The 16529-nt window shown below is 42.6% G+C and overlaps 2 protein-coding genes across 2 annotated transcripts; one reads left to right on the top strand and one right to left on the bottom strand.

Moving 5' to 3' along the window:
* The first annotated feature begins 242 nt into the window (after nt 1-242).
* cnot3a (CCR4-NOT transcription complex, subunit 3a) lies at nt 243-10579 on the top strand. The gene is made up of 18 exons (XM_069656683.1): nt 243-353; nt 980-1050; nt 1233-1300; nt 1396-1470; nt 1582-1671; nt 1778-1906; nt 2121-2216; nt 2371-2590; nt 2691-2824; nt 3008-3064; nt 3332-4265; nt 4357-4462; nt 4547-4688; nt 5563-5662; nt 5953-6151; nt 7257-7389; nt 7512-7637; nt 9030-10579. The coding sequence occupies exons 2-18, from the start codon at nt 1026-1028 to the stop codon at nt 9126-9128; spliced, it is 2733 nt and encodes a 910-aa protein (XP_069512784.1). The 5' UTR covers nt 243-353; nt 980-1025; the 3' UTR covers nt 9129-10579.
* Nucleotides 10580-11092: 513 nt separating this feature from the next.
* Nucleotides 11093-16468, bottom strand: prpf31 (PRP31 pre-mRNA processing factor 31 homolog (yeast)). The gene is made up of 14 exons (XM_069656462.1): nt 16338-16468; nt 15260-15475; nt 15103-15163; nt 14888-14971; nt 14692-14789; nt 14141-14247; nt 13845-14014; nt 13597-13754; nt 13411-13500; nt 12643-12770; nt 12342-12414; nt 11643-11771; nt 11451-11549; nt 11093-11357 (listed from the first exon to the last, which is right to left on the bottom strand). Exons 2-14 carry the CDS (start codon nt 15473-15475, stop codon nt 11247-11249), a joined length of 1524 nt encoding a protein of 507 aa, XP_069512563.1. The 5' UTR covers nt 16338-16468; the 3' UTR covers nt 11093-11246.
* Nucleotides 16469-16529: the final 61 nt, after the last annotated feature.

Genomic DNA, 16529 nt, shown 5'->3' on the forward strand with positions numbered 1-16529 from the left:
AAAGATGAACAATATATGAATGTTTCAGGAAAGAGGATTAGTATTTTCTGATTTCAGATGTATTTTTGGTTTTGTCCTCATAATGAATTCATCTGACGGCTGAGCCAATTGTCGGACCCGAGTCAAGCGGATGTCCCTTGGTGACAGGCGTGAGTTCTTACCAATCAGATCTCGTAGATTTGATTTAGGGCGGGGCCTAAACGCGGAGGTGGGATTTTAGCTACCGTCCATCTTCAGCTACATTACAGTGAGCGAGCTTGTCGAAAAGAAAACACAAATTGGAAGTAAAGAAGACTTTCTGGAATTAGTTTTGGCTGTATTTGAAAAAAGACAAACGAAAGCCCATATCCTAGGTAAATGTCGTAAACAACTATAAGTCTAGATGGTCGGGTTGACCCAGTTTCCCTTTTTCCTAAATTTGGCTAGCTAAGCTGCTAGCTAGCATTTTATGCATTAGCTAGCCAGACAGTTAGCAATATTAGCTTGCAGGTTAACGATTAAAACGGATTCTGATATATTGTGCATTTCAAGACGCAAAACCACCATATATTAGCTATACTGGACCCCAAAATAATGATGCATGAATATGACATATATACATCAACACGCTTCGTGGTAGTTGTTTTGAAACGGGCCAGTTAGTTACCGAGCGAGGTGTACGAGCTAAGTAACTGGCTAGTATTAACGTTAGCAGGCTAGGTGGCTAATTTTAGCTGACAATCATGTCAGTCACATCGGTAAAGCAAGATCGGGTATATTAACGAAAATTTAAGGAAAGTTAAACGTTTATACAAAAGTTGTGGTTTAAACTATCCTCTAATTGTAAATAAATAACGCTATTTGTGCAGCTAACGTTAACTGTGCAGCTAGCTGGAGTTAACGTCAGGTTCACTCTCAGGGAACCGATGTACTGATTGCTCTTTTGAATGGATTTTTATTTTTGTTTGAACGACATATTGAAACACGTTTCTTTGCGTAGTTAACTCTGTGACAGACGGAATGTGGACATTGTCGTAGTCAGAGCCATGGCTGACAAGAGAAAACTTCAAGGTAAGACTCCTGGTGAAACTAATATTGATCCATCACACCGTCCAGCTTTGCCATGCTGCACAGACTTAGGCTGATTTCATCCAGCAGTTATTTTGCTTTTATTGAATAAGTTGCTGAAAACTTTTAGGTTTTGCAAGAATGTATGCACCGTGATGTTGGACCACATATATTTGTCCCTGCAGGTGAGATCGATAGATGTTTGAAAAAAGTAGCTGAAGGTGTAGAACAGTTTGAAGACATTTGGCAAAAGGTAAGAGACCTTTGCATCCTGCATTTGTTTGAAAATGTATTTCATTAAATGATGCATCAAACCTTTATTATATTTCTCACTTATCATCAATTCAGCTCCACAATGCAGCAAATGCAAATCAGAAGGAAAAATACGAGGCTGACCTCAAGAAAGAGATTAAAAAACTACAGGTAATACAAGTCATCAAGCACCTGTCCATTGTATTGCACTGTTGATTAGCAGTATGTGACATTGAACGTGGTAATGTGTGTCAGTATTCTCACCATGTGTCCTCTTTCCAGCGATTGAGAGATCAGATAAAAACATGGGTGGCCTCAAACGAAATCAAAGACAAAAGGCAGCTAGTCGAGAACCGCAAACTTATAGAGACGGTAGGCTTCATCATTCCCTTTTTATAAGTTATTTTTGCCTCTGTGAAGTCTAGCATTTAGACATCAGCTCACTAAAACATGGCTTGTGTGATTTTTCTTTCTTTAGCAAATGGAGCGGTTCAAAGTGGTGGAACGGGAAACAAAAACAAAAGCGTACTCTAAAGAAGGCCTGGGGCTCGCGCAGAAAGTGGATCCAGCTCAGAGGGAAAAGGAGGAAACGGGACAGTGGCTAACAGTAATGCATCCACTATAACCTGTGTTTGTTGAATTTGTCATGATAACTTTTTGCCGAAGGTAAAAAAAAAAAAAGCATGAAGAAGATACAGATCATGTCAAAATTTCAAAGAAATTAACAACCAGTTTTTTTTCAAGGACAGCTGATTCCAAATTTCGGTGGAAACTTTGATCAAATCTATTAACCGTCTTTTTTCTGTCCTCTTTATCTGCAGAATACGATAGACACTCTAAATATGCAGGTGGATCAGTTTGAAAGTGAGGTGGAATCTCTTTCAGTTCAGACGAGGAAGAAGAAGGGAGATAAAGAGGTGAGTTGTCCCGTCTTATTCTATGCAAAGATCTTTATTATCACAGTCATAGTAAAACGCTGAAATTACCATGTTTATCCAGTGAGGTGCATTCAAATGTAGTGTGTTAAAAGTTTGACATAACCCACATACTTGTCTTTTTTCTGTCATGTAGAAGCAAGATCGTATCGAGGAGCTCAAGCGGTTGATTGAGAGGCATCGATTCCACATTCGAATGTTGGAGACAATTTTACGAATGCTGGACAATGACTCGATACCGGTGGATTCAATCCAGAAGATCAAAGATGATGTTGAATACTACATTGATTCCTCTCAAGACCCGGACTTTGAGGAGAACGAGTTCCTGTATGACGACTTGGACTTGGAAGACATCCGTGAGTAGAGCCACTGGAGTGTTTGGATGTGTTTTTCATTCATTTGAAAGGAAGCTGCTGATCATGAATGCGTGTTTTAATTGTGTCTGTTTTTTCCAAGCTGCAGCATTAGTGGCAACTTCTCCGTCAGGTCAGGGTAATGTTGAAGATGAGATGTATCTCCACTCCAGCAGCACTCCCACTTCCACCACCTCCTCTTCACCCATCCCTCCATCCCCGGCCACTTGCACTGCTGTAAGTTGTTTCAGTCAAACTTTGTTCTGGGTGTTTAAAGGGTGCTGGGTTTAAAAAGTACATTCTGACACATTTCTTTTAACAAGTTTGCTTCAAGATCCATTGTGTTCTAATCCACTGACCAGTTTTCTGATTCAACATTTCAAAAAGTGGATTGTCATATCAAGGTATCTCCTCCTATAGGAGAACTCAGAGGACGATAAGAAAAGGGGACGGTCGACAGACAGTGAAGTTAGTCAGGTGAGAGGCTCTCATCTGTGCTGTTCCAGTAGATGAACAGTTTAGTGCTGCGCTCTTCATCCTTGGTCCTGGGGAGTCTCGGTGGCTGAAGGGTTTTCTCTGTTGGACCACGGTTGGAGACTTCTGTTTTAGTTTGTACTTTCTCCTGCACATTTGGGCTTTATAGTTCACATTAAACTTTGGTCCTCATACACGTCTTACAGCTTGAGCTGCCCTCTGGACAGTTTTGTCTGAAATCGTTTTTTTCTGGCGCTTTGTCATTTTCAGTCACCTGTGAAGAACGGCACCCCATCCTTGCTATCTTCCTTCTCTTCCTCCACCACCTCTGGGTCCTCCTCGTCGTCCTCCCTCGTGTCCATGGCGAGCGTAGTCGGAGGTATTTCCGCGGTCCCCACAAGCAGCAGTCTTATAGGGAGCTTCAGCAGTGCGGTGCAGCAACATCAGCATCAACCTGCACAACAGCAGCAACAACCTCTGCCTCCAAACCAACCGCAGCAGCAGCAACAGCAGCAGCCACCTCAGACAAAACCCTCTGTCCCCTCAAACAACACCCCCAGCCCACCTAGCAACCCCCTCCTCCCAGCCTCAATCGCCCCCTCTCTTCCCACACCCAGCACGCCCATTTCGTCAGCTCCCAATTCTCAGCCTCAGCCCATATCCGGGCCCTCACCGGCATCCAGTTTGGGACTCGGGTTGGGGCTGGGATTGAGCAAAGTTGGCATGACGGGGACCAGCAGCGCCAGCCAACTGTCCAGTTTAGGTCTGGGCGGCCACCCCACTCCTCTAAACACAATAGCAGGGCTCATTTCGGGCTCCACGCCTACCCCGTACGCTCAGGCAGCAGCACCAGGAGGCTTGGTTCTGAACAGCACCACCCAGTCCAGCATTTCAGTGGAGAGCAGCACTTCCATCCCCACCTCCGGCTCCAGTGGAGTCACCACCAACGGGGCGGGGACGGGGCTCGGTTTGCTAGGTTCCAGCCCGGCCCACAACTCTTTGAGTGGGAGTATTCTGGGGCTGGTTCCTGGGCAAAATGTGGCCCCCGGTGTCTCTCAGGTGCCCCCGAGTTCTGTCAGCACTACACCAGGAGTAGTCGGCATGTTGGGAGGAAATGGAGGAAGTGTCGGTGTGGTTGGAGGAGTCGGAGTGAACACTGCTCCAGCTAGACCACCCAGTGGGCTGAAGCAAAATGGAAGCACAAGTACGTTAACTTGTTAACGTGGGAACCTTTTACTCATCTGTCACAAATGTCTCCTGTGCAGTTCCCTAACTTGTCCTTCTCCTGCCCGCAGGTTACAGTGCTGTGGTGGCAGAGAGCTCCACAGAATCAGCTCTAAGCACACCGAGCCAGTCACAAAGCAGCCAACCATCATCTCTCAGTTCGTCAACCAGTCAGCCGTGAGTTATTACTTTGAGTCCAAAAACTCTGCACTCTTCTTATTCTTTTCAAGATAGTTGTTAACGTGTGTTGTCTCCACTCAGGATGGACAATGGACCCAGTTTAATCAGCTCCATCACCCTGCCTCCCAGCTCTCCGTCCCCCTCGTTCTCAGACAGCACACCCGGAGGAGGGAGTCTTCTCAACGGGCCTCACTCCTACACACAGGCCTCTGAGGGCCTCAAGGTGAGACACTGAGACAGAGCCGTTTGACACAGCCACAGGACGGGGACATCGAGTCGCCAGAATTTGATTATAATCAGGTGTCGCTGCAGCCTTTTAACAGAGGATGTGATTGTGACACGGATGTCAGACTGCAGATAAAATACTTTCTAGACTATTTATATTAACTATAATAAAAAGGAAGACTCGTACGTATCTGCTGAATAGTGTGGACATTACACCATCCAGCATCCCTCAGGGCCATTATCTTTCCTGTAATGATTATAATAACACTGACGTGCTCAGCTGACAATAACATTATTAAAAATGTATCTCTGGCTGCCCACGAACCTCTGGGCTTAAAGGTTTCATATAAATGTGCTCTGAGCCACATTTATACCAAACACAGAAGCCCACACTTACACATCATACGTTGAGATATAAATAATGTCAGAGATATATTTTGGACTTACTAAAGCATATGTTCAAATCTCATTCTCTTTGCTGAACACACCACAAAGAAGGCAGTTTTGGACACTGTAGGAATGTAGGACAACATGTTCGCTGCAACAGAAAACATCTCTCTTTTAAAGGCATAGATCACTTTATCTAAAGCAGGCCATTGTAGCCTGCTGTAGATGGGACCTTACAGCTCATAAGAGATAGACAGCTTGGACTATTGTTTGTTGTGTGCTTGGATCAACTGAAGCAGCTGTTATACTGTAGTAGTGTGTTTTCTTTAGTCATGTTTTGCCCTGGTATTTCACTCCTAATGCCCCCACACTCTGCCCTTCCTCTTTTAAATGCCCCAAACTGTGAGCTTTTCCCATCTCTCGTTTCACCATGAATCAATCACCCCTCCTGTTCTCACCTTGTCTCCGTCTCATTCTCACCTCAGGCCCCGGAGCCTCTCAGTTCTCTGAAGGCGATGGCTGAGAGAGCAGCGCTGGGATCCGGCCTGGATGGAGAGATTCCCAACCTGCATCTAACAGACAGAGGTCGGAACAGTCAGACATTTTTACACTGACTTGGAAGTGAATGTTTTTACACCAAAGCACCTTGTAACAGCTGCAGTAGTCGACAATGCTGACGTTATTAGAAGCCTCTTATAGTCCGTAGGTTCAGTAAACATTAAGGAGCTCTTTCTTCTGTGATTAGCCAAACTAAATGATCGGATTTAACTCATCCACTTTTGTTCTGATAACTTCATGACCTTAACAAAGTGTGTGTGCAGAGAGCATGTGTCAGATTTGTATCATCAACTCTTCACTCTCTCTCCGTCCTGTAGATATCTTCTCTGGTTCATCTGCAGCGCCCGGCACACCCGCCGCCCCTCAGCCGTCCGTGTCGGAAGTCAGCATCCCCCCCTCGCTCGGGGTCTGTCCACTTGGCCCCACCCCTCTCCCCAAGGACCAGCTCTACCAGCAGGCAATGCAGGAGTCTGCGTGGACACACATGCCACACCCCTCTGACTCTGAGAGGATCAGGTGAGAGCGCCACATTATTTGCATTACGTACTTACCTTGATTATTTCATAAATATTTTCATGAGTAAACAGAATAGTTTAATTTTTAATTTCTTTTATTAAAGCAACATTTGGGGAATTAAATCTTGTGATCTCCTGAATCTGACCGTGTCTGCAGCTTTGACATGCATAGTAAATAGCTTTTTCAGATATAGTCAGTCTCCACGTTGACGGTCTGGCGTGCTTTTGTAGGTCATATCCGGGAATCAATGTTAAATTGAACGTGTTTCATAACCACTCAGTTTGTTTTACCTTTTCAAGTCTGTATAATATTATCTGCACATTTAGTACAACCCATTGAATGGATAAATCTATTTTTTTTATTTCCAAAATCCAAGATAACATTAAAAGTATTGTCTTTGTAACTGATACAGCTGATGTGCCACAGAGCTCCGTCGTTGTCCAAATCTGACATAAACGCATAAATGTTCCGTTATACTTTGATCCTGTTAAAGTAACATTTAAGTCATTTAAATCCAGTTTCCAGCTGTTTTTTAGGAGATTTCATTTTTTGAATAAATAATAATCATAATCCGGTCCAGGCACCGCGTGAGTGGCAGCCAGTTACAGCAGCTCTGTCCCACTTTCTGCGGTTTTTAGTGTTAAAATGACTGAATGATGAATTTTCTGTGCAGAAAAATAACCCCTGCGTATCTTTCAACAAGGACAAATGTGAACATAGTGTAGTAATAGCTTTTTAATTACTTTGTTACTGTTATTATTTATATTGTCATATTTTTTGTCTTTTTATTGCCACCTTTTACTTTTTGTCTATTTTCATTACTGGAGCACTTTACTTAATGTGTGCTGCTGAAATGAGTAAATTCATGAATAAATCTTATCTTATCTTAAATGTATGAATTCACGTATGAACAATGGGCTTTGGGCTGAGAGCCACAAACTCACACAGGGTTAGATTTTCTGGGATTTGTTGACAGCAAATTAAATTAAACACTTACCTTCACTTGTATGGATCTGATTGGTTTTAATGTTGCTGTTTTTCTCTGAGTGTCCCAGTGTCGGGTGTTTTTTGTTGATTTATAACCAACTGTGCTTCTGTCCTAAAGGCAATACCTGATGAGGAACCCGTGTCCCACCTTGCCCTTCCATCATCAGATACCGCCACACCATTCTGACTCTATAGAGTTCTACCAGAGACTGTCCACAGAGACGCTCTTTTTCATCTTCTACTACCTGGAGGTAAAGAAACACTCACCCTCCCACTCAGTGTCAACTTCCTGTCAACATCCCTGTTCCACTCCCCATGGTGTTTTCCAGTCTCACTTGTAATCTTAATGGTGTATTTCTGCTGCCTCTCTCAGGGCACCAAGGCTCAGTATCTGTCTGCCAAGGCTCTGAAGAAGCAGTCATGGAGGTTTCACACCAAGTACATGATGTGGTTCCAGAGGCACGAGGAGCCCAAGACTATCACTGACGAGTTTGAACAGGTGCAGACTCAACACAGTTCATTTCCAGTTCATGTTTTCTCTGCAAACTAGTATAAGTACACGTGAGGCCTTTTTTCAGTTGGACTCTACTCCCCTCCCCTCAATCAAGGAGTGAACTCAAAATGAAAGCTGAATGAAGCCTCCTTTTGTTAAGCTGTAGTGTATAAAATACATCAGCAAGCTTTGATTCGACCTCCCTTCACTCCCACAGAAACAGGAACTTTTTGTGTGGTTTCATGTCACACGACTAACACCAGGCTACATAAATAATCCAGAGGCAGATCTATTACAATCACTTCACATTAAAGGGCCAGTTCACCGATTTTCAACCTCAGTCCTATCATGCTATTATGAGGAGCTAATGTGATTATGGTAGAGAAAAAATTGCAGTTTGGCTCTGTGCCTTTGGAGAATACTATCTGCTTCTCCAATGGGCCCTGGAGACGGACTACGTAAAACGCGTCATCTGGCGGAGGCCAGGGAGCTCGCTAAACTACACTTAATCGATCTAGTGCGCCCGCCTCCGATGTCATGTCTCGTTCACAATCGTCAGGTTTGAAATGTAGACTGCAGACCTGAAGATTTTTTAGACGATCCACCAGTATATTCTCGCTGTATTTTAGATTCTGTACTGTTCTGAGACATTGCCTGCATCGGAACGGTAGTATTTTACTCCAGCATCTCTCCCTGGGCCGTTCCTTTCAGAGGGAGGGGCGCAATGCATGCTGGGTGTTGTAGGAATGTAGAATGGGCAAAACCACGAGCTGTTGGTACAACTTTCTCCACAGCTATGGCGTCAATTTCAAATATTGTTGCTTCTATTGATACAGAGAACACCAGCTTCGATTGACAGTGGCTTTTTCCAGGGGCGAACTGCTCCTTTAAGAGGAAAAAAAAGCTTCTTTGGTGACAATTTCTTTCCCTTTATTTCTTCTTGTTTTTACTCCACTTTACAACCAAATGAACATTTCTACCATTTTCTGAACTAAAGAAGTGTTAATATAATCCTGAATATAATGTAAACTTTAAGCCGTTAACTTTTGGATAACATTAAAAATGTTTACCCTAATAATAGTAGTCTAGGTTTATAAGAGTATTTAAATTGAACTTACATTGACAGCATCTTTTATGACAAACATAACATGCTGTTACACACGGTCACTAATTCATCATTGGTGCAGACTCACTGTTGAAAGGTTTTACAACCCACTCCCACTCCACACTAAGTGGTTTTGGATAGCTCTGAATGCGGCGGACCCTCCACACAACCGTGCAAATGGAGCTGGAGTGCACAGGGAGGTGTCGGGGGTGGTTTAAGTAAAGCACGTGCTTTTCATTTGTGGTCTGCATCTTGATTGATTGCTTGTTGTTTCCACTCTGTCACTCCTCCAGGGCACTTACATTTACTTTGACTATGAGAAATGGGGCCAGAGGAAGAAGGAGGGGTTCACCTTCGAGTACAGGTACCTGGAAGACCGAGACCTGCAGTGACGCACAGAGGGGACGCGAAAGGACGGAGAGAGACAAAACGTGCTGCTGTTGACATTCCGAGACTGAACTTCAAACTGTGGATAGAGATTGTGATGTGTAGTAGAAACCCTCTCCTAAAATGGAGACTGGTGTCTGTATAGGCTGCATCTCGGCGTGAAGCCCTCGCTCTTCGTGCAGCGCTTTGCTTTTGACAAAAATTGCCCCGTGGGACTGATGAAAGGCACCGCGCTGCACGAGCAGGGGGGGCTCTCACTAGAGATCTGCGTTTGTGCCTGTCTGTGTGCACACTCAGTATGTGGCATTAGGAAAGCCTACCCCATGCATGTTTCTCATGTTTTTGTTTTCTTTTCTCCGTTTCAACAAGATTCTCCGTACCACCTACCCGACATGAGCCTGGAAGCCTTTGACTTGACACAAAACAAACCTTGGATTTGATTGTTGAGTAACCTGCCCTTCTTGTATTTACTGTAATTTGGTGGTTTAGATGGGGAGGTACAGCGGACATTTAGTCATGGTGTGTAGGACTGGCTTCTTTTAAGACCCTACAATGCCTGTTGAACATGGTCACTATTAGAGATAGTGAGCGTTTATCAATAGTTTTATTGATATTGTCTTGGTCGATTTAAAACGCTGATTGAGAGTGACCACAGGGCCTCTCCCTGTGACAGGGAAAGAGTCCTTATTGGACATGGATTAAATTGCTATGCAATTGAACTGGTCTCTGACTCCCTCTCTTTACAAATAAAATGTTTTTAAGTTAACATGTCAAAGAAAATGCATTATTATGGCGCATTCATGTTTGTGACAAATTAATAAACTTGTAAAATAAATCTTAAAATAGGGTTTGAGACATTAATTTACTTGATGTTTGATTCTTTCACCTCTGAGGAATTCTCACCCCCCTCTCAATGCAAACAGCCACGCTAAGCGTAGTGAATGTACCTGTACCCTAATCACCTCGTAATTACTCTGAAGATACACAGATAGCATTAGGTAATAAATCTGAGTTTGGTTTGAGTCAACGTCCCACCTTTAGTTAAGGTTTTATTTTATTAAGTTGATGTTACTTCATCCTAAAAGCCACTGTGTTCAATTTACCACCTGATATTTAAGTGAAACCCTATACAGTGAATGTGCACTGAAACTGTTTACATGTAGAGTGAAACACAGAACTCCTAAAATTCTGGTGGTAGATTTAACTCGTGGGTTTGAGTAAAAATATCTCATCTCTGCCGTGGTTGTGTATGTGCTACCCTGAAGAACAATAAGATATAATCTGGTTCTTGATCCCGTGCGGGACAGATCCCACCTTTTCCTGGCCGTTTGAACGGAGAGAGTTTTAAACTGAATCAGATTTTTCCGTTTAAGCGCCCGAGAAAACTTCAGATCTGTGCTGCAGCTAAACTTTTATGTTGTGTGTGATTAGTTTTCAGGCTTTTTGGGGGGGAGGGAAAAAGGGAGGGGGGGGTCGAGGAGGATGTGAAAAAAGGAAAATAAAGCAAAGTTATGAGAGATTTGCCTTTTATAGATTCTATTTTTGGGGCTTTTAAAGGTTTTCAGAAAGGGACGGTCAGTTAAGAAATTGATAAAATGTGAATTTCAACACGTATTTACAATTTTTTCTCATCACAGTTCTGCATGGGAGATGTCATACGACGGGGTTATAACAGGATTGTAAAATTTCAATAAATACTTTTAAGAAATTACAAGTCAGTGTGTGGTGTAAAGTCCTGTTATTCCCACATGGGACACAGAGTCACTTGGTGTGCACTACTTTTAGATGAAATGGGCTTTAACTTGTTCTGGTAAATTGAGGGATAACATTTTAAAACCATGCAAGCCAAGATTATAATTTAGAAGATGGGTGTAACGTCCGCGGGGCCAAGTATTGAGACTATCTTCGAGCTAATAGGTGTCAGATATTTGGTTAAAATGCTAAAAAAAAAAAGACAGGATGCTTTATGAAATCTTTACATGTTTTAATAAAATGAGAGAAAAAAAGTAAAAACAAAATACAGGACTACAACATTGCCAGGTAACTTAAAAATAAACTAATTCTGCAGTGTTTAGTGCAACTGTCTGTGTGCAGGATGGCGGTGTGTGTGTGTGTGTGTGTGTTCACTTTGTTTCCTTCTTGACTTTGAGGAACTCGGCCATGTTAGAGAAATATTTCTGGTTGGCTTCAGCCACCTTCTTCTCTGCGGCCTGCGGGTTCACGATCTCCAGCCCCTGCAGACGAGAGCAGAACGGTTGTTAACCAAAATAAAGCTTCACAGTGCTAAGGAGGACATATCCGATAACAGATGTGAACGTTGTTTGTACCTGTAGAGGAGTGAACGCCACGCTGGAGCTGGTTCCTGAGGAGCGGTCTCTGACTGTGGACTTTCCTCCGTACGTCATGCTCTGCTTCTGCAACGTCCTCTGTTGAGTACAAGAAAAATTACCGAGACTTAAGAAGCTAAAAAGTAATAAATGGTGGAGTGATTAGAAGTAGAACGAGTTGACCGAGTTTACCTGGAGGGATTTGGAGATTCTGGCCTTGGTGGCCTCGTTGACCTGAGCCTGCCTGACGCGCCCGCTGCCGCTCTTCCCCAGCTGACCCAGACTGAAGCCCAGGTCCTCCTGATACGCATCGTCCTCAATCTGCAACAGGACATCCCAAATTAGGTCCCACTTCTTAAGCTTCTCTTTTAGTAAAAATGCACTCATATAAAGAAGTGTGCCAAAAACAAATACTGACTAAAGTAACTTTGCTGTAAACATTAGATCTGAAGATGTGATTCTGTTTAAGAAATATGAGATATATCTGGCTCCCACATGTCGTGGTGTTGTATCAGTTTGCTGTAATCTGGAGCCTGTGAAGCTACTTTTAGCCATCATCCTCTGAGAGTCAGAGTAGCCAACCAGAGGCCTGGAGTGAGCAACATTCATGTAAAGTGTTTGAATCTGCGTGTGTTTATATTTAGATGTTCTGTAAGGGAAGAGCATCCAGTGTGATCCTACGTGTACGTTTCTGAATGTTTGATGTGAGAATCATTTGCACCTCTTTTCCTTTTATGCAAAGCACTTTTCTTGAGTACAAATAGTGAACAGTATTAACACTGAACACACGACTGCATGAAAATCAATAACATGTTAAACAGAATAGAAACGTGCAGGGAGCATCAGTAAACAGAAGATGAGATGAAGGAGAAATGGTAGAAAGTATCTGACCTCTGCAAATGTCATCCTGTTGGCATGTTTCCTGATCTCAGTCAGCCCGAGACGCTCCTTCATCTTTCGATACCTTCAGGAAAAGAGAAGCAGCCGAGCGGTTATACTAAATATGTATTTATAGATGATGGAGGTATTCTAAACTTGGCAACGAAAGTTATGTAAGCTTCGTGCTGTGCTCCAACGCGTTAAGGTTACAGAAAAATAAATGCTCTATGAATTTGTATTTCAAGAATCTACACATGGCCTTCCACTGTTCTCTAATTCTCTGCATATGTAGAGCAGCTGACGGGTTCTGTACCTCCTTCCTCCTCTCTTCTTCCTCTGTCCGTCCAGTGGGGCTGGCAGCGGTTTGACCTGCTTCACCGGTGGAGGCTCCTGCCATTTATCAAACTTCCTCTCAATTTCTTCTTTTAGATCGTAGCCAACCTGCAAATAAAAGATTACACAAAAGCTTAATGCAAGAGGGGTCTGAAACTGATCAATTGTACCTTTAAGGGCCAGATTTTCAACCTCAGTCCTATCATGCTTTTATGGGGAGCTAATGCCTTCATGGTAGGAAAAAAAAAAAAAAGTAATTTGGCTCTGTGCCTTTGGAGGACGCTATCCGCTTCTTCAATGGGCCCTGGAAAGACAGGGAGCTCGCTAAACTACACTTCCTCAATCTAGCACGCCAGCCTCCGATGTCATGTCTCGTTCAAAAACGTCAGGTTTGAAATGTAGACTGCCAACCCGAAGATTTTTTAGACGATCCACCGGTATATTACACCGGCTGTTCCTTTCAGAAGGAGGGGCACAATGCACGCTGGGTGTTGTAGGAATGTTTGTACAACTTTCTCTACAGCTATAGTGCCAATTTCCAATATTATTGCTTCTATCTAACACCAGCTTTGACTGACAGTGGCTTTTTCCAGGGGTGAAATGCTCCTTTAAGCTTGCTGCATGCAAAAAATGTATGATAATTAAACAAAGAATTGCAATTTCCACTGTATGTAAATGGTTGAGGCTGTAATTATTGATGTGGTGTTTGGCTACATTATCTACATAACTACATTTTCTGATTGGTCACCTTGCCGACTGAGCTCTCGTGGAAACTGTCCACTCGAGCAGCCAGAGTGCACTTTGCAGCCACCAGACGAGCGGCCTTCCTCCTGAGGTCCTGAGAGAAAAGTAAACACATACATTAGATACAAGGCTCTCGAGCTGAGGTAAATTCCCAAACATAATCTATGTTTATGTTAATATATTTACTGACAGGTGGCAGTGACTGCACGACATCACAGTGGTAAATGAAGCCGGTGTGGGGCAGCAGGGAGGTGCTGCTGAAGCCTGACAGAGTTCGTCTCTGAGCTCCCAGCAGCATCAGGTTACAAGCGGGCATCTTGGAGAGGTTTGTGAGGCCGCCGGCGATACCTGCAGCCAGAGAGAGAAAAAGAGAGTGATGTTAGTGAGGAATTATCTCTCTATTTCAAGCTTCAAATTCAATCTTTTTACATCTCTCACCCATGATCTTGGCAGCTGTTGATGCTCCGACTATGATGGACAGATTTGGGGCGATGAAGGACATCCTGGACTCGACGTACTCATATATCCTGTGTTTGGACTGGTTCAGCTCCAGAGCCATGTCACATGCCTCCTCCAGTTGCTTCAGTTCCTCCTCACTTAGCTGTGACCTAAAACCATAAAAATAAACATCAGCGTTTAAATGGCGACCGTCACCCTCAGCAGTGATAGTGGTGAGGCGTGCTTGTGGATGGGAGCAATTTAAATGAATACACAGCAGTAATAAAGCAACTCACCCCTGTGTTGTTGAAGCTGTGACACTGACGACCATGATAGTGGCATTGGTGAGGATCTGCTGCAGAGTTTCATTGGTCTTGCATTTCTCAAGATTGTTTCCCAACTCCTGAACAGGAAACACAAACAGAGAATATGAAGCTAAAACCACATGGCAGACAATAAAAAGGGAATATTTCTATGAAGTAACTTAGACTAAGTAATTATAGCAATAATTTCTGGAGCTGTAGCAAATGTCAACTTTTAGGTTTTTTTCATGTAAGGTCAACCTGTTGGGTCAGTCAGTGAATTTGATTTCATATGAGTGACGACAACCTCTCAAGACTGCTTAAGAGTGTCATAATTCAGAGCGACAGACCCTTTTACATTTTTGTATGTATGAGATGCAGAAACAAATCAAATTCATTGTTGGCTTTCCTATTATGTTTTTACATAAATTAATCTATAATAAAAAATAACCTTCTGTCCACCTAAAGATACTAATAATCAAGAATGTAGCAAAGGCAGCAACTCCAGGCTCCTTACTCTCATAAAGGGTTTTAGCTCGTCTTACCTTGACCGTGCGGATGTAATCCAGAGAATCCGGCACCAGAGACTCGAGTTCTGGGAACCTCTTAGAGTACTTGTCCCGAGTAAACTTGTGAATAATATCTGAAACCCAGACGAAAAACAACAATTATAAGGAGAAGAAACAAATTAAATGCTTTAAGTTTAAAATATTGTTTTACCACTAGGAACAGGGAACTTACTGAGCTCATTGTCGATCTCTACTGTGAGGTTGTTGGCTGCTACGATCAGTCTGTATTCTGGGTCAGACTCAACTGGCCCAGAGACTAAAAGGAAACAAACACCACAACAGAATTATATCACATTATTCAGTTTAGTTACCGTTCAGCTGGAATTAAATGCTGCAAAGAACTTTTAAAACATACAGTAGACAACATACAAAAGGTGTCACACTCACCCTCTGAGTTCTTGCGCTGCTTTCCAACATAATCTGAAATTTTGTCCATTATCTCTGAAAACTGTCGACAAAAGTTTGAAATAATGTGTGAATAAATAGAACAGACACAATACTTTAAATATTAGCTGGAATAATGACCTCATATGATACAACTCACCTGTTTGCTATTGCGGAGTTTGGCGATGGAGGCGACACTCTCAGCTTTGCTGTAGTCTACCTCCATCTCCTCTGGGATGTCTTCCAGCCCTCCCTCTGTCCTTCCCTGCGCCACTTCTCCATCACTCTCCCCCTCCTCCTCCTCGGGATACAACCCGTCCTCCCCTTCATCTCCGGCCTCCTCCAAGTCAGCCAGGAGCTCGTCCGCCAGGGACATCTATAGTCAGCAGCAGAGAGTTTGAGGAAAGTATATTTTAATGCCTTGATAAGATCAAATCCAAAGGATCGTCAGAGATTTGGAGTTTAACTGATTGTACGCCATCAGAAAATGTACAACAGGTTCATCTTTCTGACATAATATCTACAACAAGACTGTATATTTGTTAACAGAGCAGAGTGATAAAATCATCCTGGTCTGATCTTATCTAATATCATTTTATTTTCCCATTGTTAAAGGCTCAGTGAAATAAGAAGTCATTTTCATATTTTGATATGACAAGACAACAGTCAAATAAGAGGTTTAAACAAATCTGAGGAACAACAAGCAGCAAAAGTATGATTGAACATAAGACAAGATGTAGCTTAATTTAACCCAAAGCAATTTGTTGTGCAGCAGTTGTAGTACAAAGTAGAAAGAGTGCAAATATAACATAATTTTCAAAATGAGCTGATAGTTTATGATAGCATGACTCAATTAACAGCTAAACAGTAATCAATAATGTAAATCATGGGTATTCATAGATTTAGATACTAAAATCCCTTTCAAATGTCAAATCTTCAAATTAAATCTCTTTCCACAAAATCACGTGCACATACCTGGGGCTTTGTTTTTAAAAGTAATTGTTACGTATAAGGATGGCACTTTTCAGACTCTTAAACAACAGTATTAAATGCAACACGGGATGAATCAAGAAGCAGACAGAAAAATAAGTAGCCATTTAGTAGAGCGATTAGTTTGAGTTAAACACAGTGGTTGTATAGAGTACGGTTTGTGTTAGCTAGTTAGCATTTTCTTAGCATACGTTGGCTAGACGTAGCCTGTCGTGTAACTTAGCAGTTTATATGTAACATAAACTCACCTTTAAGTTTAAATTCCGGTCGCCTACAGAAACAAAGACAAATATATATTAAGCCGTCTTTAACTTCTTCTGTTACAAGGTAAAACGAGTCGTTATACGTTGTTCGTCAGCCTGCAGCGTACTGTTGTATCGCTTGTCGCAGACTAAATACGTAACAAGCTTCGCATGGCTTTCTGGGAAATGAAGTCAATA

Source organism: Semicossyphus pulcher, unplaced genomic scaffold (assembly GCF_022749685.1).
Source record: "Semicossyphus pulcher isolate SPU_LCO1_2020_fin unplaced genomic scaffold, fSemPul1.0.p SCAF_9, whole genome shotgun sequence".
Taxonomy (NCBI): domain Eukaryota; kingdom Metazoa; phylum Chordata; class Actinopteri; order Labriformes; family Labridae; genus Semicossyphus; species Semicossyphus pulcher.

Bases quoted from the DNA above. Each gene is read 5' to 3' on its own strand.
- cnot3a (XM_069656683.1), top strand. From the start codon at position 1,026: ATGGCTGACAAGAGAAAACTTCAAG. The intron at 1,672-1,777 runs GTAGGCTTCATC...TTCTTTCTTTAG, and splicing joins ACCGCAAACTTATAGAGACG to CAAATGGAGCGGTTCAAAGT. The intron at 5,663-5,952 runs GTCGGAACAGTC...TCCGTCCTGTAG, and splicing joins CCTGCATCTAACAGACAGAG to ATATCTTCTCTGGTTCATCT.
- prpf31 (XM_069656462.1), bottom strand. From the start codon at position 15,475: ATGTCCCTGGCGGACGAGCTCCTGGCTGACTTGGAGGAGGCCGGAGAT. The intron at 14,972-15,102 runs GTGAGTGTGACA...GTTTCCTTTTAG, and splicing joins GCAGCGCAAGAACTCAGAGG to TCTCTGGGCCAGTTGAGTCT. The intron at 11,358-11,450 runs GTACAAACAACG...TCTCGTCTGCAG, and splicing joins TGGCGTTCACTCCTCTACAG to GGGCTGGAGATCGTGAACCC.